The 24,511-nt window shown below is 39.1% G+C and overlaps 1 protein-coding gene across 6 annotated transcripts in view; it reads right to left on the reverse strand.

Moving 5' to 3' along the window:
- The window catches only part of ARPP21 (cAMP regulated phosphoprotein 21), a 345,287-nt gene that overhangs the window by 166,318 nt on the left and 154,458 nt on the right, over nucleotides 1-24,511 (reverse strand). For 5 of the 6 annotated variants that reach the window (XM_085607564.1, XM_085607567.1, XM_085607562.1 and 2 more), the window contains 5 exons: nucleotides 23,512-23,549; nucleotides 21,209-21,265; nucleotides 13,155-13,381; nucleotides 4,740-4,970; nucleotides 633-793 (listed from right to left, as the gene is read on the reverse strand). In XM_085607564.1, coding sequence (XP_085463690.1) covers nucleotides 633-793; nucleotides 4,740-4,970; nucleotides 13,155-13,381; nucleotides 21,209-21,265; nucleotides 23,512-23,549 — 714 coding nt within the window. The remainder of the gene's footprint in view (nucleotides 1-632; nucleotides 794-4,739; nucleotides 4,971-13,154; nucleotides 13,382-21,208; nucleotides 21,266-23,511; nucleotides 23,550-24,511) is intronic. The other variant, XM_085607568.1, reaches the window with a different exon arrangement.

A 24,511-nucleotide genomic window follows, 5' to 3' on the forward strand; every position in this document is an offset into this window, starting at 1 on the left:
GTGTAGCACAAAGGTGCTTGCGTTACAGGCAAATTTGTTTTTGTGTAGGAAAGGATTCCTTCTTGCTCCCAAAAAATCCTTAGAGGTATATTCTTCTTTCTATACATACTGTCGAATGTAGCACACATGGAAAGAGGAAGTAGAAGGAGAAGTACAGATATGTCTCCTCGTTACGTCTGTTAGGTAAGTGCACCAATTTGGCGCAAACCCAGGTTAACAAGTCCTTGTTATTCTGGCTTTGTGTCAGAATACATGCTCTACCCATGTAACACTCACCCAAAACAAAGTCAAGCAGGGTAGCGCGCTGCCTTGCATTACTTTGTATTTACTAAAACATGTAACTAAGAATGACACATGATTGATGTAAAGGAAACAAAGTGTTATAGAGTGAATTAAACAAGACAGCACCATGTAGGTGAATAATGTGTGAACAATGAGTGATTGCGAAGTCTATAAGAAATGTAAGTGGACAGGTCCAAGTGTCCTATGGTTGAGCTATTTACTGTACACCAGAGCAAAGCAAGGAGAAAAAAAGATGAGGGAATTATTAAAGTGTTATCAATAGCAACATTGTATCAATAGCAAAATTGTTTTCAGTGCAAACTACACCCTAATGGAAATGAATAGGTTACCTGTGTGATAAGGTGGCCTGCTATTTGCTGTGGTGATTGCTGTTGCTGTGATGAAGGCTGCTGCTGTTGCGTCTGTCCTACAATCTGACTTCTTATTGGCTGTTGAGCACCTGGTGGGTTGTAGATTGCAGGTGTACCATCAGGATTCACAAATGGTTGACCTGTAACAAAATTAATGTAATATGCTGAATGTTTTCTTAGCTGAAGTAAAGGTCAAATGAATGTGCTTACGGGCAATGGTGTAATCTGCACTGCACTGTGTTTATGGGGTAAATTTGTTCATGGACAGATTCATTTTTTACTAAGCACATACGTGGCTAGGTGCCTACCTTTTCTGTATTCAGCCATGTTGGCAGCTGCTAGCCCATTCCCAGGAAATTGAGGTGAGAGCAGGCGAGATTGCCCGCTCCCTTGGAAGATTTGCCTGAATCCTAATGCCTCTGTGTGGCACCACAGAGCCGGACGAGAGGGGATGCCAGGGTATAATTACTCTTATAGCGTAATGCTTTTACTCTGCTAAAATGCGCAGAATGACCTATGCTGAGAACAACAGGGGTAACCAAGTAAACAATTTTTAAGAGCCCTTCTTGAATGTAAAATCAGAAAGCCATTATGTAAATGCTAGGCCCAAACTCTCAAGGCGATATTGCAATCCGAAAGGCTTTAGCAAGCTGAACCACGCTCATACAAACACATTACTCTAGTAAAGTACCTTAGAAAAGGCAGAAATGTTGAAGTGTGAATTGACCTTCGAGGTCTCTTGTTCTGAAGTTGTTAGGATATCTTCATTATTAGAGAGGTGTGGCACAGCAGCCAGAGTGGCTGACTCCGGAGCACAGGGCTCACAGTTCGATCGCCGGCAGCAGCTCAGCATCGTTGTGACTCTGAGCAATAGCTCACTTAATCTCTCCGATGGCCCCCAGCACCTTGAAACCCTTAAGGGGGCAATATGCTTGCGCTTTACAAATAGGAATTATTTATAACTGTATATTGAAGTGAACCATGGCAAGTGAGCTGCTTAAAGGAATGCATGTACTCAAGCAGGTGGGCATGTAGCAGCTGGTGAAAAGATTACATTATTTGTCCTTTGTTGATTTGTAAGAGATTAGGATAAAAAGTATCTTTAAACAACTAAAGAGAGCAGAAAAGTGTCAGGAAGTTCCCCACCAGTAAAGGATGAGGGGCATATTTACGAGCCCCTCACTTTTTGTGATGCAACGGTGGTGCAAGCCACCAAATCATATTTATGAGGCCACACAAAGCCACTTTGCATGGCTTTGAAAGGCCTCATAGAAATGGAGTAAGGCAAGGCAGCGCAAATTGCTGCGTTGCCTTACTCTGCACTAGGGAGGCATTCCATGAGCATTGTGGTGGGCGTTCCCATGCAATGCCCACGGATTTGGATGCATTGCAGATTTTCAACACCATATATCCTGTTGATGAACCAAAAGCTTACGCCTCCCCAGGGGAGGCTCACCGGGGAGATATAACTTTATTTCTCATCATTTTTTCCTCTCTAAAAAGATGAAGGTGCCCCTTCTGTACAAAAAAATCCTGCATGCAACACAGGCACCCCTGCACCATGATGCAAGGGTGCTTGCATAGGCACTAGGCTGCTGAAACGGCACCAGCACAGGGGAAAAGGACAGGAATGTACCATATGCCATAGATAATGTGCATTCCTGGCCTTTCACTTTAATGCAGGGCAGCACAGCAAGGTGACTTCATGCGCTGCCGTGTCAAATGCCTATAAATATGCCCGAGTCGTTAAGGATTTGCTTTCTCTGACAATATCAGTCAAAGCAACTATGCTGATATTATTCAAGAGCATCTATTGTTTTCTCTCATTAATACTGATTAGCTGCCATATGTCATTTTCCCAGTTACATACCCCCTCAACAGACTTGGGGTAGGATTTGGGAGTTTTACCACTGCACTTCAGGGAGGTAAGGCACATTATGTCAGTTCCATGACAGATAAAGGACTGCCACACTTGGAGATCTCCACCAGCCCAGCAGTGATTCTTTGTGTACATAGGAGCAATCACAATGGAGGCTCTTTTGAAGGCCCTGAAAGTTTGGTGCACAACCATTGTCTTTTAGGCTGCAGTGAAGAAAACCTTTTTGTTTTAACAAACAAACTCCAAAAATGGCAGATCAATTTTAAAAAACAATTATAAATGTTTTATTTTGCTGTTCATGATCACCAGGTTTTCCTTGGTGGTGATGGATAGAAAAAAGTACATCACACTGTCCACTCAACGTAGGGAGGGAGGACTCATGTCCTTATTCTGATGGCCCATACTCTGTAGGGACCATCGGAGTAAGTATTTCAGCAGCAGATGCGGAGAATGCACAGTTGTTTGAAAGCTAAATATCCACCCAACTCAGAGTACAGCAAGCAGACTGAGGGTTTGGTTGACAGATACTAAACCAGACCCTTGATTTTAATTAGTTCTGGGTTACACAGAGTAATATCATACTATAGATTGCGCTATGCATGAGTGCTAAAAATAAAAATAGCAATCTAATAGCCCTATTTCCTATAATCCCACACAGTCAAAAGCTAAATATGAAGGACTTCGCCCACGCTTACACACTACAAATAGGATACTGTTCTGTCATTGTTTATTACCCAAAAATAGCCTTCTGCTTATTTAGTTCTTTCCATGACTGTCACTTTCCTCAGCCCACATTGAAGTGATATGCAGTAATGTTTCTATCATGTATAACACTCATTGTGATGTACAGACCTTCCTGAGAATTATGAAGGACGACAGTGATAATGTTCTATAACAATAGGTTTGTGGTGAGCCTATGCAACCCAAATAAAGCCACCTCGGCTCATTTATATACCAGTCCTGTAGAGTTTTCTATGTGTTTTCGTAAAAAAATCTGATATAAGCCTCATTGGTCTGCGTATAAATGTGTTCAATAAAACCGCCTTTATACACTGATCGACCTGTTATGAAACATCCCAGGAGGAGGCTCCTGCAGGTGGTGGTGCATAAATATTTTGCACAATACAGATTCACTATATCTTATTAGAAATTGGGTAGCCAGTACAGGTTTTATGAGAACTGATCAGAGACATAAACTATCAACGGTGCAGCAGGTGCAGTAGAACCATGGTCTCAGAGTGTGAGGGTCCCACTGCACCAGATGCCACAACCATGACTGTCAAATGACATCAATAATGGGTGGGCGCTTATCCAATCCACCCGGGGTCCCACATTGCTTCCTTGAACTAGTGCTTTTCATGCCACTGTTATACCACCACCGGAAAGTTTTTATTTGCTGCATGTAACCAACAGGCATTAAAGGGGGTTGTGGGTGCCTAAAGCAGTGAAATCTTATATGCAAACATAGTTATTGTTTGCATTTAAAGAAAAACACTTGAAGACTATACTATTCATACAACCAAACGTGAAGTCACAAGACAATTAATCTGCTGACCCTTTCTGTGTACTTTATCTGCATACCATCTAACCTAATGCAACACACACTGGCTAAGATTAAGCATTGGTGCATCCAACGAAGACAATAATAACATATAAAAGACATGGAATTTAAAACAGTAGCAAGTAAGCAGGCTCAAGTTCAATAATAATTCACAATATATAGTGATACAGTGTTTTTGAGAGTTAGGTCTACGTCATGCATAAAATGATTATAAAAGTGTCGTTCAAAGGGAAATGAATGTTAGCTACCCATGAACCAAAAGCATTCTGAAGGTAGAGCCGAATTTAGAAGAGGAGAAGTTTGATGAGGACATCGTTCGGATTTCAGAATGGGCAGATCTTGTAGGGGTAGTGCGTGAAGCTTGTCAAGATAAGGTGCAATAGACAAAAATGTTTTTCAAGGATGAAAGATATTCTACTCAGGTCCTTACTGTGTCTGATGAAGTCTGGGAGACTGTTGTCACCCATACCTCTTAATAATACAAACAGAAGACAAATCCCTATTCTGTGATATGAATCCATAAATCCATTTAACATTTTCAGGATATGCTCCCAGCCACCTGCCGGAAGTCAGCATATCGCACACAGTGTGGCTGTCACTCTCCAGTCCCAAACAGTAGGATTGGTAGACAGAAGTGGGATGTTACCTGTGTGTGGATTTAGAAGAATGCTGCCTGGAGGAATGCCTGCAGCATCTAGTGGAAGTAGAATGTAGCTGGTGCTGCTTGGTGTCACCTGACCACTCATTCCATTGTCTGAGTACGAAAGGTTACTTGTCGAACATGCTGATAGGCCTGGAAGAAGGGGTGAGCTTTGGAGAGGTTGATGTGTTCTTGACAAAGACCCTGAGGAGCCAGCACTGCTGGAAGATTCTGAACCTGTAGAAAAAGGCAGCATTGTTACAAAAGGTAGGTTTATTATTCACTGGAGACAACAAAGTGATGTTTCCATGTAAGTATTATAGGGTAAGTGATGTATATCATAGCATTTGAGACACTTCAACTAAATCAGTGTTAAAGGCAGCAAACATGTCAACTAAATCATCTTTAGAGTCAGCAAACATAAGTCCTGGAAGGATTATCAATCTTGTGAAATCTCTTCAGGTGCAGCAGAATTGCATTTGTAGATTAAACCATCCAGAGCGCTTAAGTCATCTGAGTCCACTGCAAACTGTGAAACAGCTCTAAAAGGTTGTAGGTTAATAAATTGCAGTGGAAAGTGTATTGCATACTACCGCTGGTAACTTCAGGAGAAAATATTATAAACCCTGTTGTTTACAGTATTGCTTTCTTCCTTACAGATTGCAAGCATATTGAATTAATCCCTTGTAACTTGGTGGGAGTACATGCACTGAGTCTGAGGGTATAATATACTGAGAGAGTATAAGAGCAAACGCCATTTTGTGTGCTGTTCCAGATTAGGCATACTCGATTTTCTGTTTTCTGTGCACCCAAAAAACGTATCCCTTTAACGGAGTATAGCACATATGCACGAGCTGAACAAAACATTCATGGCCCAGAAAAAAAGGAGGAGGCAAAACCTGCTTACATTTCCATGTAAGCACCGGTAGAATTGCCAGATTACCTCTAATTTGTCAGATTGCCTTCACTTTTAGTAATCGGACTGCTCGTTTTATTAAAGGAAAATAGTCAGAACAAGGTTTTACCAAGTGAACGCAGAACAAGGTCTATGCTTCTGACATTGTGGCACACCATCTTGACTCTGCACCGAGCTGTAATCTAAGAACCTGCACTGGGAACCACTTTATTGAACAATATCTGAATATTCAAATGATTCGGACTCTGGGGTGGGGGGGGGGGGGTTAGCAATTTATATTTACTTTTTATTCAGTGTTAGTAAAAAAAATAAGTACTTTTAAAAAATATATATTGTAGACACTGCTGCATATTTTATAACTTGCTGGGGAAGAAATAGCTGGCATATTTGTGCTAAACCCTCTAGTACATCTGTTTTGTTTCGATCACAGAGGGTAGTTTTTATTTCTTTTATGTCTCCATAGAATAAACAATACCGTTTTGTGTTATGCTTTGGCCACCGCAAAGAAAGGCTACCACTATCTAGGCTGGTGAGTTAGGAGTGATATCAGAATAACATAGACCATCAGTCAGTCTGCTCTGAGGGGTTTATGGGAATAGAAATAATATATACACCAAAGCAGGGGTGTCTAGGATAAGTCCAGACATATGAGCATCATATCAGAGTTTTAGGAAACCCAAATAAATAAATATCAATACAATTAATCCAAGTGGGATTATATACTCTTAAAAATATTGTCTGGCAGTTTACCTAGAAAATATCGTGAGATAATTCCCTTATATACCATTGACATTTGTCCTTAAGCTCTGACCCATATAAGTTTGGAAGGACAGCATTTCAAGAGAACCAGTGGCTATATATTTATACTAACTGGTTGGCTATTCTGTTTCTTTTCTTGCAGTGAAACTCAAGTGTGAGTAGAATCAGAATCAGACGTGTTTGCCCCTGCAAAGTTATAGCTATCAATGGTACAGCAGGTGCAGAGGCACTGGGACCCCGGGGTGTGAGGGGCCCTCTACTCCTCATTTACAATTGTAGTTCAGTATTGAACCAGGAGAACGGGCCCATTTTCCTTTATTGATTTCTGACCCAGGGCAAAATTGCCACTCTATGTTTGTCCCAGGTAGAAAGCATTATCATTATTGATGAAGGAATTCAACAGCACCTTCTTCTGTAACTATTAGAGGCATGAGGCACAGTGGCTTCATATGTTGAAATCGTACTGAAAAGTTAATATGTATTGAAGAGGGGCCCGCTTGGTCTCATCTACAATAAGGAATGTTCAAGTGGAGATTTCACATTTAATTTGGTACATTCCACAGAAAAATGAGGTTGCCCCAGAGTATATTAACATTTTAGTACAATCCCCAGAGCCTCATTTTTCCAACGGGAGTAATATAATGAATAGCAATCACAAGGTTGTGCATACAGACAAGTGTGCGGTGATCTGCGTGTATTAGGGAGCCATACCCTGGAGTGGTTGAAGGTTACAGCTCTCAATATTGTGCAACCAGACTTCAATGGTTGCCCTCTTTGCAGTAGGCCCCGACAGCGCAAGGGCTAGAATGTTGATCCAAGCAGCACATGTAGGACAGAGCCCTACCTGTCTGCTTTTAGGAAGAGTTCAGGCACTGATCTCAGGAAGGCTCATTGAGGGCTCATGAGAACTGCATCAGGCCAATGGGAGACTCACCAGAGGGGTGGACAAAATATGCACAACCTTGTGATTGCTATTCATTATATTACTCCCGTTGGAAAAATGAGGCTCTGGGGATTGTACTAAAATGTTAATATACTCTGGGGCAACCTCATTTTTCTGTGGAATGTACCAAATTAAATGTGAAATCTCCACTTGAACATTCCTTATTGTAGATGAGACCAAGCGGGCCCCTCTTCAATACATATTAACTTTTCAGTACGATTTCAACATATGAAGCCACTGTGCCTCATGCCTCTAATAGTTACAGAAGAAGGTGCTGTTGAATTCCTTCATCAATAATGATAATGCTTTCTACCTGGGACAAACATAGAGTGGCAATTTTGCCCTGGGTCAGAAATCAATAAAGGAAAATGGGCCCGTTCTCCTGGTTCAATACTGAACTACAATTGTAAATGAGGAGTAGAGGGCCCCTCACACCCCGGGGTCCCAGTGCCTCTGCACCTGCTGTACCATTGATAGCTATAACTTTGCAGGGGCAAACACGTCTGATTCTGATTCTACTCACACTTGAGTTTCACTGCAAGAAAAGAAACAGAATAGCCAACCAGTTAGTATAAATATATAGCCACTGGTTCTCTTGAAATGCTGTCCTTCCAAACTTATATGGGTCAGAGCTTAAGGACAAATGTCAATGGTATATAAGGGAATTATCTCACGATATTTTCTAGGTAAACTGCCAGACAATATTTTTAAGAGTTCTCAAGCATTAATTTATGAATTTTCACTGGCATCTGTCCTTTGGTGACAAAATGTGAGAAAAATGGTAGTGTGTTTGTCATGGGCAGAATGCCCTAAGCCTGATACAGACAAGTGTGCGGTGATCTGCGTGTATTAGGGAGCCATACCCTGGAGTGGTTGAAGGTTACAGCTCTCAATATTGTGCAACCAGACTTCAATGGTTGCCCTCTTTGCAGTAGGCCCCGACAGCGCAAGGGCTAGAATGTTGATCCAAGCAGCACATGTAGGACAGAGCCCTACCTGTCTGCTTTTAGGAAGAGTTCAGGCACTGATCTCAGGAAGGCTCATTGAGGGCTCATGAGAACTGCATCAGGCCAATGGGAGACTCACCAGAGGGGTGGACAAAATATGCACAACCTTGTGATTGCTATTCATTATATTACTCCCGTTGGAAAAATGAGGCTCTGGGGATTGTACTAAAATGTTAATATACTCTGGGGCAACCTCATTTTTCTGTGGAATGTACCAAATTAAATGTGAAATCTCCACTTGAACATTCCTTATTGTAGATGAGACCAAGCGGGCCCCTCTTCAATACATATTAACTTTTCAGTACGATTTCAACATATGAAGCCACTGTGCCTCATGCCTCTAATAGTTACAGAAGAAGGTGCTGTTGAATTCCTTCATCAATAATGATAATGCTTTCTACCTGGGACAAACATAGAGTGGCAATTTTGCCCTGGGTCAGAAATCAATAAAGGAAAATGGGCCCGTTCTCCTGGTTCAATACTGAACTACAATTGTAAATGAGGAGTAGAGGGCCCCTCACACCCCGGGGTCCCAGTGCCTCTGCACCTGCTGTACCATTGATAGCTATAACTTTGCAGGGGCAAACACGTCTGATTCTGATTCTACTCACACTTGAGTTTCACTGCAAGAAAAGAAACAGAATAGCCCACCAGTTAGTAACGAAGTATATTGTCCGCCAAATTCTAAATAAGACCCATTGTCGTGCAAAAGTCCAGATGTTATGAAGATGTCACCAAAAGTGTGCAATGTCTGCTCAGAGAGACAGGATCCCTGGCAACCTTCAGTATAAGCACTGACTCTGTAAATGAGATCAATTTAAATTCACTGTATAAAAAAACATCCTGAAAATGTAGCATATAGCCCACCATTATGAATCTATGTCGCATATGCTCCTTAATAAACTGCCATTTTACTCTCTTGAAGCTTCGCTTAAAGACTCCTTTTATCATAATGTACGAACGTATTGAAGTGTCAAGAACATTAGAGTACTCTGCAGTGTACCAAACTGTACACTTCAGTGCTTTAAAAGGTTTATGAAAGTGATTGAAGCGTGGGTAGACACTTTGCTGAACAAATTGCTACAATTTAGATTAAAGCAATCCTTCTCACTAGTTATGTAAGATCACTGCTCTCACTTCTTGACTGCTTTGATCGATAAAGTAGAACGTTATTTGTGGCCTCACCAATAAGGAGAGAGCCAGCAAAACAATTCAATTTTCTTAGTTCACCCTACAAAGTGTAAAGGATGATGTGCTAGGTGGGTATGTAATAAGGTTTGAGGACTACCTCATAGGCTATAGCATACAGATACCATACTTATTTAATATTGTAAAAAGGTGTGCACAACAAACAGAGTTAACTCAAATGCAAAATAAGACTAATCAACTTTCAAGATTGATGTGTGTGGATAAAAAACTTGAAAAAAGAAAGCAACAACAAAATAACACGTAGTCAGCTTGAATTTTATCTATGGTAATTTGTACAATACTTACATGCAATGCCGGATCAAAAAACATAATTTCACTCTCTATTGTATTTATGGTTATCTAAGCATTATTATAAATACACATTCATAAATCACCCATACTTAAATACTATACAAATCATAAAATAATGCAAATTAAAATATGCATTTTTAATTGAGTTAATTGATTATCCTAGCACGAACAAATCACACATCTTCCTCAATTGTCTAAGCTCTACGTATTGCAAATATTACTTTAAATAGAAAGTGAGAAGTACAGGACAACTGAGGAACTGATGGCAACCTGTGTGTAAATATATACACTTAGAACAGGGGTACAATATACAATAAAACAACAATGGTTCCTTGGGTCTCTTCGCTTAGGCGTAAATCCAACCAAAATTCACTCCCTACATCATCCATCAGTAATGCTGTCTTTACAGTACAGTACAGTACAGTAACCAATGATTGTATCTTGGACTGGTTTATTTACTACAAGTTCTTGGACATCCCTTTGTGTTTAAGGATCACAGTTTTGGAGCACTGCGCCGTCTGCACTGCACTTGATTTTGCTGATGTTCATATGGTTGTGTATGAATACAGAGAGCATTACTGATGGAAGAGGTAGAGAGTGAATTTTGGTTGGGTTTACACATAGATGAATCGAGACCCACAGAACCATCGTTGTTTTATTGAAACCTGTTTAAAAAGACACATAGGAGAGTCTATGATTCTCTGCAATATTATACTAGATATCTTCTACAACTCCCACAAGAAGCTATCTTCAGATAAAATCCAATATCCTTCTAGAAGATTAACCATACAAAGGCAACATTTTGAAGCCAGCCTCTATGTAGCTGCATTTGGTTGTCTCCAAAAAAAGCCTAGCTTTGAAGAATACATTTTAAATCAGTAATTTGTCATTTTGTAAATGAGACTTCAGTGTAACTTTTTATTGACATATATTCTACAAGTAGCAGTATTACAGCAATATGTCTGTCATAGCTCATTCCGCCTGCAATATTTAATGAAGTAGCAAAACAGCTGCAGAACCCACTTCTGATGCCCTGATCTGGAGAGGGCATCTCAGGCAAGGTAGGACTCAAAGAAGGCAGAGCCCAGCAGTACAAGCAGTATTGCAGGAAGTTATTTGTGATTCTGAGACTTCAGAAAACATGAGGCAAGCCAGCAAGCCCTTGGAGATCACTTGGGGCGAAGGCAGAGTCCAGCTCTCCTTAAGCAGAGTCAGGGAGCAGCAAGAAGCTGGGTAACACACAAAAAAGCAATCCTTCCAGAAAAACAGCCCAGTTGAGTCCTTTAAGCAGCACAACAGTGGTTATGACAGAGGTCCAGGTAAAAGATCCAGAAGTGCCTGCATTTAGAGGGTCAGAGACCCAATACATATACCCAAAAGTGTCTTTGATGTAGGGTGTGACTTCAAAGCAGTTCTCTGAAGTGCATAAGGATACCCTAAATCCCAGTCCTGTCTGCCAGGCTTTCTGTGGGGGCAAATCAATGATTTGTGTTTGGACAGGACACTACCTATTGAAGTGTAAGTATTAGCCCCTCCCATTCCTACCCACCCAGGAAGACCCATCAGAATGCAGAAGAATGCAGCTGAGTGATCAGAATGCAAATTATCCTCACCTTCCTGTGTTTGTGGCTGATAAGAGGGAATGCTCAATGTGTAGTTGTCACCCAACCCAGATGTGTATTGGAGACATGCAGTGAGCAGGGCCGGACTGGCTACCGGGCGTTTTGGAATTCTGCCGAGCAGGGGGCTGATTTCACTGCGGTGGGGGCTGATTTAGTTCATAGAGACCTGCGTGTACTTCGAAATAATTAAAGCAAAACGAATTTCGTTCAGTAGACGCAGGTCCCCATCAACGAAATCAGCCCCCAGCCCAGCAGCATTCCAAAACGCCCGGTAGTCAGTCCGGCCCTGGCAGTGAGGCACAAAGAGCATTAAGTGCAGAAAAGTGTCCAGTTTCTAAAAGTGGTATTTCTAAAACAGTAATGTAAATTCCAACTTCACCAGTAAAGTAGATTTATCATTACCATTCAAAACATATGAAACATGAAAAAGCTACTCCTTTATGAACAGGAATTACAGCTTAAAAGTGTATTAAGGAATTCCCAATGCTGGCCTATGATAGAGGTAAGCCTCACAGTAGTGAAAAACAAAAAAAGGCTGTTTTTCACTACCAGGATATGCGAAACATACAAGTACATGTCTTACCCTTTACTTACATGGCACCCAGCCCTTAGGTTTACTTAGGGCCTACTTTAGGGGTGACATTTGTAATAAAATGGGAGTTTAAGGCTTGACAAGAAGTAATAAATGACAAGTCTAAGTGGCAGTAAACTGCACTAATAGGCCTTACAATGGCACACCTGAGACAGGTTTGAAAGGCTAATTGTGTGGGTGGCACAACCAGTGCTGAATGCCCATTAGCAGCATTTGGATGACAGGCCCTCGGTATATGGTATACTACTTTACAAGGGACTCATAAGTAAACTAAATATGCCAACAGGTCCAAACCAATAATAACATGTTTAGAGGAGAAAACACTTGCACTTTAGCACTGGTCAGCAGTAGAAAAGGCCCCAAAGTCATAAAGCCATAAGGAGGTTAGAAAAATAGGAGGAGAAAGGCAAACATTTGGGGTCACCCTTTAAAGAGGACCATTTTCCAGCAATCATATATGACTTTATTGTTTCCCAATTCTATACAATGTTTCAAAATTATTAGATTAGACCAAAAACACGCTTCTAAAACCTCCACCTTTGATCCAAGCATACAAAATGGGATGAAACAAAGGAAGAAGAAACACTAATTTAGTGATATCCCATAAAAAAACTCTGTTAAACCAGTCTTTCTTGGAAATTACCTTACGTAACAAAGTTGAATTGTGTTGGCCCTTTCAGAAAGAAATAAAAATGACACATTCTCTATCGCTTCCCTTTCTTTAAATTGTATTTTAATTTTTGCTAGTGCAGGTGTTTATCAGTGTTTATATGTTTACACTGATGAGGGTTGTTTCCCTTTTGGTGAGGGTTTGACCGTTATTGTAGGTTGAAACCTAAAACAGGATAGACAGCCTAATGTTAACTAACCTGTGCCATCAATAATTCTGTTACTTGCAGATAACAGATTTAGGTTGCAAACAGGTTGGCACCCACTGAGAAAAAAACTAGGTATCTTTGAGTTGGGTAGCAATAATAAGTTATATTCACATTTCTATGAGGAATACAACTGTGGCAAAATCATTAAATATTACAGTTTATTCTCAGCATGCAATTCATATAAATGCAGTCTGGACTAGTTACCTGTTTTAGATAGTTTTCCAGTACTTCTGCTACTGGATGAGCTATCACCCCTTGTCAGCACAGTAATTCCACCAAAACTTGCAGTCTTTGTAATGGCTGGCTTTAGATTACGACTGGAGCTGTCTGAGTCCGTACTGCTCCAAGGTCTTGGGTCTGTCCATTTCAGGTCATTCTCTGTGCTACTTTGCCGACTTCCAGAGGCCCTGCCTGTGCTGTCTCTATTACCTCTGTAGCATGAAAAGGGTTGAAAATAAGACAAGAAAAATTTGGAGTGATTACATTTTATGTTATTATATATAAGAACCTTGAAGCTTTATGCAGCGTATGTACTAAAACAAATGGACATACAAGGATATGTTTAACATACAATCTACAAAACACAATTACAACCTATCAGTACAAAACATTTTTGGTAGATTCCTCACCTCATGCAAATATTTGTATTTGTATGAAAACCATACTGGCCAATACAATAAATTATGGTATGTATAAAGAAATGAGATAATCCATAGGCAAAAGTAGAGCAAAGTTTACATGGGGAAGAAGGATCTGCTTCTGAAACGAAGAAGGTTTTGAGGGGAATGTTAAAATAATGCATTCTTCTAAAGCAAACAATACCCCTCTTTACCATAAGACGGAAGTGAGGAAAAGACCTGAAACATTATTGGAAGGGCCAATTTCAGCTTTTTTGTGTGTTCATATATAAAACGTTATGTTCTCAACCTGCATTACCCTTTAAAGTTTCCAGCAGTAGACAAGTCATCGGACAAAGGGTTGCATAATTGGGCTGCACATTTTCATTTAATAAGAATAGATGTACTACCAACCAGAAAAATGTTGACAGATAAAAGCCAATCACATTCCAGGAAATATTGAAAGATAAAAGTCAATTATATCTCATAAACAAAACCTTAAATAAAATAACATACCATCAATACAATATTTTTGCTATTGATCCTTATTTTTAAACATCTACGGCATCTCAGACAACAGAAGCAGTGGATGCTCACTGTCGACCAACAGCCAAGGGTGAGGAACTCGTAGGGCTGGGCCACCATTTCTTTTCTCTCCTAGACCTAGACCCTTGGAAGATACTTATTTTCCAATCTTTTAATATGCAGCATTTTATGGCTGCAAGGAGTGCAGTTCCCATGAGAACACGTTCAATAAACAACAGTTATGGCTGTCCATTTAAACCCCAATGCGTCTCTACTCTCCCTCTCTTGCCAACAATTCTGCCATGTTTTAAAGTCAGCCTGTCCCCTTAGGTATTGGGTTTGTTAATTTGATGCTTTGCTTTGCTTTCCTTACAGAACTAATTTTGCATTGATACAATGATATAGGACTTCCATGGTCCTCAGTAAATTCTGTGGCCAGTATGAATGTACTTGTGGTTAGGTTAAACTAACTAGGTGAGGTTAGTTGTATCCATGACAGAGTATAGAACAGAAACTAGAGGCTCAGACACTGAGCCGTGTACCTAAGGGGGAAGATGCTCCAAAGAAAGACCTACAATTCTATATGCGAGAGAGTGAAGTGTGGTATGTTTTCATAAATCCCGGTACTTGAAGTGGTAGAAGTGTACTATTCTAAGAGCAGTATAAGAAAGTGAATAAAAAATTGAGGTGAGGGTTAGTGCATCACAATTGATAAAGTCACTAACCTGTTAGGTCCAGGCAGAGGTTTCAGTAATTTAAACCTGAGCTCAAATCCTTGTAGCTATGGCACAGAGCAGCCATGCTTAATTGTGTTAAATTGTGCAAAGCATTTAGAACTACCAAACACAAAACAATTACATCCTGCTCCAGATTAGAAAAACTGAGTAAAATGTATTAAGCAAAATAACACCAAAACTTGACCTGGGTAAAATTTGAATTAAACTAATATATTTTGTATACTTTTGGGAATTCTGTGTTACTTAAAAATATGCCATCATTCCACTACTCATAATTATGGACTTTTGACTGTATAAATTTACCACAAATGCATCAATTACTGTAAACGTTTCTTACAAAGGCACTTGAACAAAAGAACGGGAGCAGTTATTCATTGTTCTTTTGATTTTTGCACTTTTATTAATGTGAAATGCATCCTCGCACCAAAAATAGACCCAAGGATGCATTTTGCGCTAAAAAATAGCACTAAATGATGGGTTTATACTTTGAGTAAATATGTGTAATTTCCCATAATTTTGATGGTTTCATGTAATCATGCAAAAGGAAATTATGCAAATTTCACACAACCTTAACCAAAGCAACAAAAGCCAATTAGGGGAACTAAAGGTACAGATTTATAAAGATTTAAAAGAAAAAGCACCAAGAAAAAGCAAAGCTTTAGTCAATGTTTGTGTGTGACTAGGATTTAGCTGTGATTTCAGGCAACCATGATGGTGCAGAGGTTGAATGCATCCATTAAGTTCATTCCAGGGAAAGATTTTACCTTAGGACCTGGGCTCTATAATGAAAGTTAAAATCCCATGTTTGCTGATGGGATTGAGGGAAGCTGGACAGCCATTGGATGAGGTCCTGCTGAAGCTATTTGTTTTAGTTGGAAAATCTCAGACTTAAAATTTGTAACCCGGTGAAGCGCTCCAGTAATCCAGATACTAAACGTTTGGACTTAGGGCCTGATCAGGGCCTGATTTAGAATTTGGCGGGCAGCTTACTTCATCACAAATGTGGCAGATAACCCGTCTGCCATATTACTAGTGCATTATATCCAATGGAACTTGCAATATGGGAAATGGGATATGCTTATGATGGAGTAACCCATCTGTCAAACTCTAAATCAGATCCTTAGTTTAATTTCTAAAGCCCAGAATCCATCAGCGGTACAAGACTGCAGCTGTATACAATGGGATCCATGAGGCTTGATCCTTCTTGCCAACTACCCATGGAGATGGACTTGAGGCTAATGAGAAGATCCAAGTGGGAGAAATAGTCTAATTAATTTGCACATTTGCTGGATCAGTGCCAAGTGGTTGATCCTGGTCCTCTGGCATCTAGATTTTAGAATGTTTCAGAGATTCTATTATAAGTCCAGAATTTCAAAGAAAGGGTCCCAGGACCTCAGCGATAGCACTTAGGGGTAATTAATCCCTGCAGCAGAGGCCACAAGCTGGGTCCACTGCATGTCTATTTGCCACATTTATTGTTGCCACTGGCTAGTGAACAGAGGTGACTCCAGCCTTCTCCCTAACCAACAGGCTCCCCTACTGCAAACAATCCCACAGTGCACCTCACCATTAAAATCCAAGATGTGGAAATCTTTCTACATTATGCAGAGTCTATATGCCCTCCCAAAGTTGTGGCCAAGGACATGAGAAGTCTACTCCTCTGTGGTCACTTAGACATGGTTCCAGGGCAGCTTCTCTCCCACTGGGTTTGGAGCCAGCCTGGCTGGGGCAGGAAAGGGTTGCCTTCCCCAGGTCTCATTTCACCTTACAATTACCGGCGAAAGGGCAAGCCTCTTTATATGTTAATGAAGCTCCTGTGACCAACCTAACTGGTCTTCCTCATCATAACCAGACCTTTTTCTATGCTCTGGGAGATGTTTTCATACCGCATTAAGATAAAAAACTGGTTAGACAGCTGCTGGAGAGCCAGCACAAATTAGCCTCCAGGAGCGTCAGCCAGGAAAACGTTTGCTTTCTAAAAGTCATCTTCCCTATATATTTAATAAAAATCTGACTCCACCATTGAATTGGATTATAAATAGTGGTTGTATAATGTTTCTATCTATTGGCAAACCTGAGATAGACTTAATATTTTAGTCTGTACTTTAGTTTTCTCATATGACAGCTAAAGCCTTCCACAATGAAAATAGCCTTTGGAGGCTTGTCACTGCAGGGACATGGAAGCATTCGATTTCCACATGTCCCACATTTAAATACCACGCACCCTATCTTGTGGGCTGCAAAGCCTGTATAGAAATTACATATTTTAAAAGGAAGCATTTTCCACTATCAAAATGGTTATTTTGACAGGTCAGGCTGCTGGTTTAACCTACAGCAGTCAGGCTACAATGGTGTGCCTCACACCATGTTTTGTAGTGTGTGAGAGTGACAGCTGGATTCATCAAGCAAAATCAACAGGTCAGTTGAGACTCACTGTTCTAACACGTTACCTGTGGAGGCTTTCTGGCATTAAAGATACCAGAGAAGTACTTTGGGTATTACCCCAGTTACATGGCCAAGGCTAGAAGAGTATACTGTCTCTGTCAGTGAGATGCCTAGCTGAGATTTAAAGTGCAGTTGTAGGGTTGCAATAAGTTGCCAGGAATCAATTTGGTGGCACTGAGAAAGTGATATCCAAATGATAAAAGGACTCGTGAGGAAGAAAGAAAGACAGATGAATGATGGAGTGAATATGTTTGATTGAGTAAGACCAAATGATTTATATCTCCTTAGCCTTAAACAACAACAGATGGAGACAATCTTCATTATTGTTTGTAGTCCATATTTTGGCATCCTTAACCTGCTAGCAGCAGAAATTCTCTAGAGTGAGATGCTACCAATTCAGATGGAATCTCACTCACTGACTGGATTATAAAGTACCAACAATAGTACATGTAAAGCTAATATTAAGCTCTTGAATGTAACATAATCAAACTTCCAAGATAATTGTTCTGAGAATCAAGCAATGTCATTTGCAGTGGACAAATAACTAGTCACTCAAACATTGGTATACACCAGTTTTGTGTTTACTTACTATCAAGTAACCAAAATGGTGAAATAAGTTGCTATATGCCGAGTTTCTACCTGTTTATTGTTATGTTTTGTGCCACAATAATGCATACCTGAGAAGTGGTTTGTCGCACCTATTTCATCATGGTGCACCCTGGGGAAATGAGTGCCCATCCAAGGAAATAGCAAAGGGATTCGGTAAAAATTACCTCGATGATATTCAGGATTATGGCATTACGTGTTTCTATCAATAAGTCCTACAGAACTCAGGTTACTGTTGTTTATAATCATATCGCTATCCTATTTCTTTTCTGCTGTTAGTAAGTTAGGTGAGTGTGGAGGGCAAAGGGCATAAATAAGGTTTGTATTTTTGTGAAATTTTGCAAATATCTTTTGGTACTCAGGTATGTGAAGTCTTTCGTTCTCCCACTTAGCTTCACTAAATGGGGATGGTTGTTGTAGCTTCCTCCACTTTATTCCTGGTTGATTCAGATCAAGTTTAGAAGTGGAAGGTTTAAGAATGTAATTGAAAATTTGCAAGAAAATTCTACCAAAAGCACTTTATGATTTCACCATGCTTTTGGCACAGGTGCACTTTGCTTTTCATTCACAATAAAGAAGACATATGTTTGGTGGACTACTAAGATCAGTGAGAAAAGTTACAAATCTTGGTGTTTCCCTTATGTGCATGGCGAACTACCCTAAAACTCAACTAAGCACACTGATATCAATATATCTGCACATATGAGTGATTTGTCATGGCTCAGAATCGAATATTGCTTGCACGCTTTTCCCATTTTGTGATTTGGACTTATGATATGTATATATTATCCTTTTTGTTGTACTTCTGCAATTACCCTAACAAAAATTGGCTAAAATTGGTAATTTCAATAATGTGTTTCATTATATAATAAACAATGGGACACATTTGCTATTATTTCATGCAACGCGGCACAGCAAGGTAACTTTCTGTGCTGCATTGCTTGAAAGGGAGAGAGCAAAAATGCTCCATATTTATCAATAAACTACGCATTTCTGATTCTCCTTGAGCTGGAGCGCTGTGTGCTGCCTAGCATCAATGCAGGCACCTTTGCACCATAGTGCAAGTGTGCCTGTGTTACGTGCAGGATTGTTTTTGTGAAGGAAGGGACACCTCCCTGCACTAAAATCAACCCGCAGAGGCATTTCTATGTGTGCAGCTGAATGAACAGCACATGGAAAAAGGAAGTAAAGAGGAGAAATAACAATAATTCTCCTTGCTATGAATTTGTAGGGTAGGTGCACCATTTTGGTGTAAACTCATGTTTAAAGCCTTTGTGAATCACGGTTTGCATCAAAATATATGGATGGGTGCGGGGAACACCAATGCTCCACCAATGTAAAACGTAGCCAACACAAAGTAACGCTATGCACTGTGTTGCATTACTTTATAATTACAAAACCATGCAAAGCCACTCAACACAGCTTTGTGTAGCTTATTAAATGCCAAAAATGATTTTGATGCATGGATGACCCACAAAGGGGATGCAACTGTATGAGAATTTTATGGATTTACATTTTTGTGCAGCATTAACAATGGCCAGTAGGCAATTTCAGACAGAATTTCACACCTACAGACTGATTTAATGCAACTGCTTTTGAAAATTGTTTTTTTTAACAATGTGTAGAAGTATATTTTCTAATCTGTTTTAGTTAGGTCACATTTCTGTGTGAAATGCCATTTTGATGAAAATGGAAGTCAATTCTGTCACTCACTCACTGTACCCATTCGCTCCTCACAGACTCTGTAGTACTTGTCAATCTGCTCTGTCTTACATTTCTACTGTTGGTTTTGCTTTGCTCATGATGAATTTTCTATATGTCCAATGTAATTGCAATCATATTGCCATATCTTTTGTTTCTTCACTGAGGTGTATTCATACACTTAGTGCGACAAATATATTTTTTTTTGCAAGAAGATCTCTGGATGACATTAGCATAGAGGGCACTGACTAATTATTAATTCAGTGGGTTAGTGCTTAGGTGTTAAGGTAATGTGGTATTTATTTTTTCTTGTTATCTGATTTGCTGTAGAAATGATCAGTTCACTCAGACCACGATAAAACTGCAAAAGTTCTTCTTTTCTATGCAAAAATTGTGTATAAAAACCATTGATTTTGGAGGTGAGCCCAAATACCTTCCTGTTCTAGTAGAGAAGCTGCCAAATTCTTTTCTGAATTTGGCCATTGAGACTTAGCATATTTCCTGATTTTTGCATAGCCTGTATAATTCCACATTTGACTGCCTTCATGGCACTGGTACTGTATTGCTTATTTTTTAATTATTTAATAAAGTCCTATACCTATGCATACTAGAACTCAGTTATTGATTGGGGCCATTCAATCTGATCACGTTCAATGAATTTATATTAATTGATCTTGGTGCTTATGGTGGTGCCTTAACGCCTCATGAAATTGAGGTTAACACTGTCTCCAATCCTGTAAATCGTAGGAGGACTGATTAAGGTAAATTTGGAGTGTCTCAATTTTGGAGTACGTTTTTGCTCCCGCACAACCCCTAGCAATTCTGGGCAACTATTTACAATTTAAAAGACTTTATTGAGAATCTGCATGGATTGTAGGAACACCTGAATACAATATACCATGAAGGAGTCCTAAAGCAATGGGAAAATAACGATACCATGTGAATGACAAGTAAACAACATTCTGGGACCTAGAGCACAGAAATAGCAAAATGAGATAGGCAACAGGGGAAATGGCCAACAGTGATCTTACAATGAATAAAATATCTAAAATAATTAAAATCATGAGACTGGAATGATGATTAAATTAAAAATCATTAGAAACTTTTCAAGGGTGACATGACAAGTGAGTGGCTGATATCATTTGGACATTGATTAGAGTCATGTTGAGAAAACAGGGAGGGAAATCAGCAAATTGGCTATTAGAGTGGTTTAACAGTTCCCATCCTGCATTTGGTGTGTATATGTTACCAATGAGAAATTGAAAGTGCTCAATTCAACCCACCTTGTATACTCTTGCAAATCCCACAGAATGCAACAATATTTTCCTCACCCCATAATTTAGGCACTGCATTTCGGAATTAAGTGTGCGATTAAATGAGCCCGCTTAAAAGAAAAGGATTATTGCTTCATGGGCTCTCTATAATGAAGCAAAAAACTCCTCTGTTGCTGGTTTCGTCACAAAAAAATAATCTGCTTTCCCTTGAAAGTTGTCCCTATACATATGTCATGGAGTAGAAGAGGCTACTTGAATTTACAAATAATTTTGAGCCAGTAATATATGTTTCTTTTAGGAGGTCAAGGCATGCACAAGCAACATGTATTGACAACAATATGATGAACACAAACCTGAATAGCTGTCTTTTTTTCTGCGTATCGTTGCATAAGCTGTCTTCCAAGAGTCGACTAAAAGTAAATAGGAGGGATATATAAATTAAATGTTGATATTTATAAAGTGCACTTAATATTCTATGCTTTGAAATATCATGTCTCGGTGTTGCTATGAAAGGTTGTAGGTCAAAATGTCACCTTGTTTTTTAGATCGACCTACAAATATAGTGAACCCCGAAAATAGACTACCAATATATCATCAAGGAATTTATAGATTTTCTATTCTTAATTCGACATGTGCTATGCTTACCTTGAAGATACATGTTAATTTTAATAGTCTGTTGATATAGAGTTGAGAATAATACCTCAATTATTACCTACATATATATAGCTGTGTGTGTGTATTTATATATATATACATATATATACATATATATGTATATATATTCACATATGTGTGTGTTTATATATCAGTGTGTGTGTATATATATACATACACACACATATATATAATAATTGATTTTATATATATATGTATATATATATGTGTATATATATATATATATATATATATATATATATATATATATATATATATATATATTCCATTTAAATGAGGCAATCAATATTACAGGTTGATATAATTATGTGGCAGAACACCTTCCAGAAGCACGTGTTTCCTGCTAGAATGACAGCATGGGTGAACTCTATGGGGTTCAGCAGTAAGCAACATTCTGGGATAGAGCACAGAAATATCAAAATGAGAGAGGCAACAGTGGAAATGGTCAGCAGTGATATTACAATGAATAAAATATTTACAAGAATTAAAATCATGCGCTTGGAATGTAAATTAAAATAAAATCATTAGAACCTGCCCAGACTAGGTGGCATGAGGAGGGAGGGGTTGACATTATTTGAGCAATGCTATCGATATTGATAGTTATATTATTTGGACAATACTTTTGCTTGCCGGTCACAGCCAAGACACTGTTGTAGGACTGAACACGCTTCTCTGTTATCGAGTCAGAACCAACTCCATTGATATTACATGTCTGGAAATGGTTATGCTTTGTAGGAATATGTGTACATTTTTCTTCCTTTAAAACGTTTCCATGGCAGCAAATCGGCAGTTTGATAATTCAACCGGTCTTTGTCTATGTTAGTCCTAATTCAGACCGCTTTTCTAACGTGCAAAAACTTTAAAAACAATATATTTAAAAGATAATGACTTAATAGCAGACTTTTAATTGGATATAGTAGTTTGTCTTTCACAAGTGTTTTATTGTTTTATATTAATGTTTTTGTGCATGTGCAGAATGACCTTTCCTTGTAAGCAAACATGCAAAGTGAGGAACTAAGAACACTGGTTATCAGAGGTGCTTTCTCTTTTTAGAAGTGACATTCACTTATTATATTTCTAAATAATTGGGTAGGCTTTAGTCTAATCGCATCCATTGCAAACTGCTATGAGCCAGTCGATGGAAAATCCATTCCCCTTTTTACATAACGGATTTTGAGATCCTCTATGAGCAGAGTCTAGATTCGCTCTCTAATATCCATTGTGTCAGGGGAAATGATGCCTCGGTGTCCCCCCCCTATATCACTGTTCTGTGGGTCAATTTGGGTACCAACATAAATAAGCTATACACTGGTCACCAAATACAGTGAGTCCTTTTAATGAACTTAAATGAAACAAGATAATAGCATATCCATGCCCTTCTTAAATGCATAATGGTGTTTAGGGTACTGTGAGTAACATTGTGCCTGGTCTGTCTCTCTTATGCATTAGCAAAAGAGCATCCCTGCCTTTTTATTGGGATGGGTTACAATTGTAGAAAATGCAGCAGTAGACCGTGAACACTACAAATAGATAACAGCTAAAACTGCTTTGTTACTAATCCGCCCCGAATAAATTTAGGATTTCATCCAATTTATCGCAATGGTGATCTTTACATTTCATTCACAGAAGAAAAACAGGAACATGTTTGGTGGGATGCAAAGTCTGTAACTGAGATCCGGTTGGAAAATCAGTATGTTAACAGGAATTAAGTCTATTCAAAGTCGATTCTGGCTGTCATTATTCCCAGTGGCCCATGGATTAAATATAGATTCTGCTTTTTAGAATGAACATTCTTTTCGATGGCCAATTGAAGGACCGAAATTCTTGCAAAGGGACAATATTATATGCAAATTGTAAATGTATGCTTTATTAATTGGCAAGACAGAAAATGAATGGAATGGTCTAATTTCGGACTACATCTATAGCATAGATTTAAATTCTGATTCAATTTATTTAAAAAAACCAATAGATATAATTTTACCTGGTTTCCACAAAAAGGTTTTCCTGGGAACAAACTGACTGAAAAATAGAAAAGATATTGTATCAGAAGCTCTGGGTTAAATGTTTTCCAGTTTTATTCCTGACTCTCAAATTTGTATATTTCCCTCATGCTGAAGACGAATATGTGATGATGCAAGACAAAATGGCTGTTGTAAAGATAATTAAGAAATAACACTAGCTGGAATAGGCCTGACATTGCTATGCAGTAGGGAACAGCTGCATCTAGGGAGCACCTGCCAGTAAAAGGGTGTCAGACATGAAGTGCTGGAAGGGAAGGTGTGGTCAACTGGAAATGAAGAGGGTACACATTAAAAGAAAGAAAAAGCCCTTTGTGTAAGGGATGTATAACTAGTGCAACACTGTGCACTTGAGATATCTCACTTTAAAGAGAGACATTGTCAATAAGAGCAGTGGGACAAGTGTCTTATCTAGACTATGAAAGTATCAGAAGACACAATGGTGACAATATACAGGCACTGGAGATGCCCCTAACAAAATGTCAACTCCTGGTGAGATTTATGAACACAGACCTCCCCCACCAGCCCTTAGTGAGTGGTGTTTTTAATCACCCAGATAACATTCTATAAAGGGCTCAGCCCTCATCATTCATAAGCTACAAGAGAATAGTTGATATGGAAAGTAATGCTTTTAGGCTTGGCGTACATTGTGTGCCACAACTATTCACTTAATGCCAATGAAGTAACACACAAGCTTTGTAATAATAGTTTTTTCATTTGGAAAAACACAGGAGCTTTCATCTTTTTTAATGATGAAATGTCTTTTCATTTTGATATGAACAAGTCTCAGTTAAATTGATTTTACTATCATTTGAAAAATGTTCACAACAGGAGCCAAGGCCTGCTGCTTGCTGACATTGCTTTGTAAGGCAAACGAATAGCATGTACTTCAACTACATTTCAAGAACATCAGGTGTAAGCAAGAGCAAGGCAAGGCAGAAAATGCATGCGGATCATGCACAA

This window comes from Triturus cristatus, chromosome 5_2 (assembly GCF_964204655.1).
Source record: "Triturus cristatus chromosome 5_2, aTriCri1.1, whole genome shotgun sequence".
Classification (NCBI taxonomy): Eukaryota; Metazoa; Chordata; class Amphibia; order Caudata; family Salamandridae; genus Triturus; species Triturus cristatus.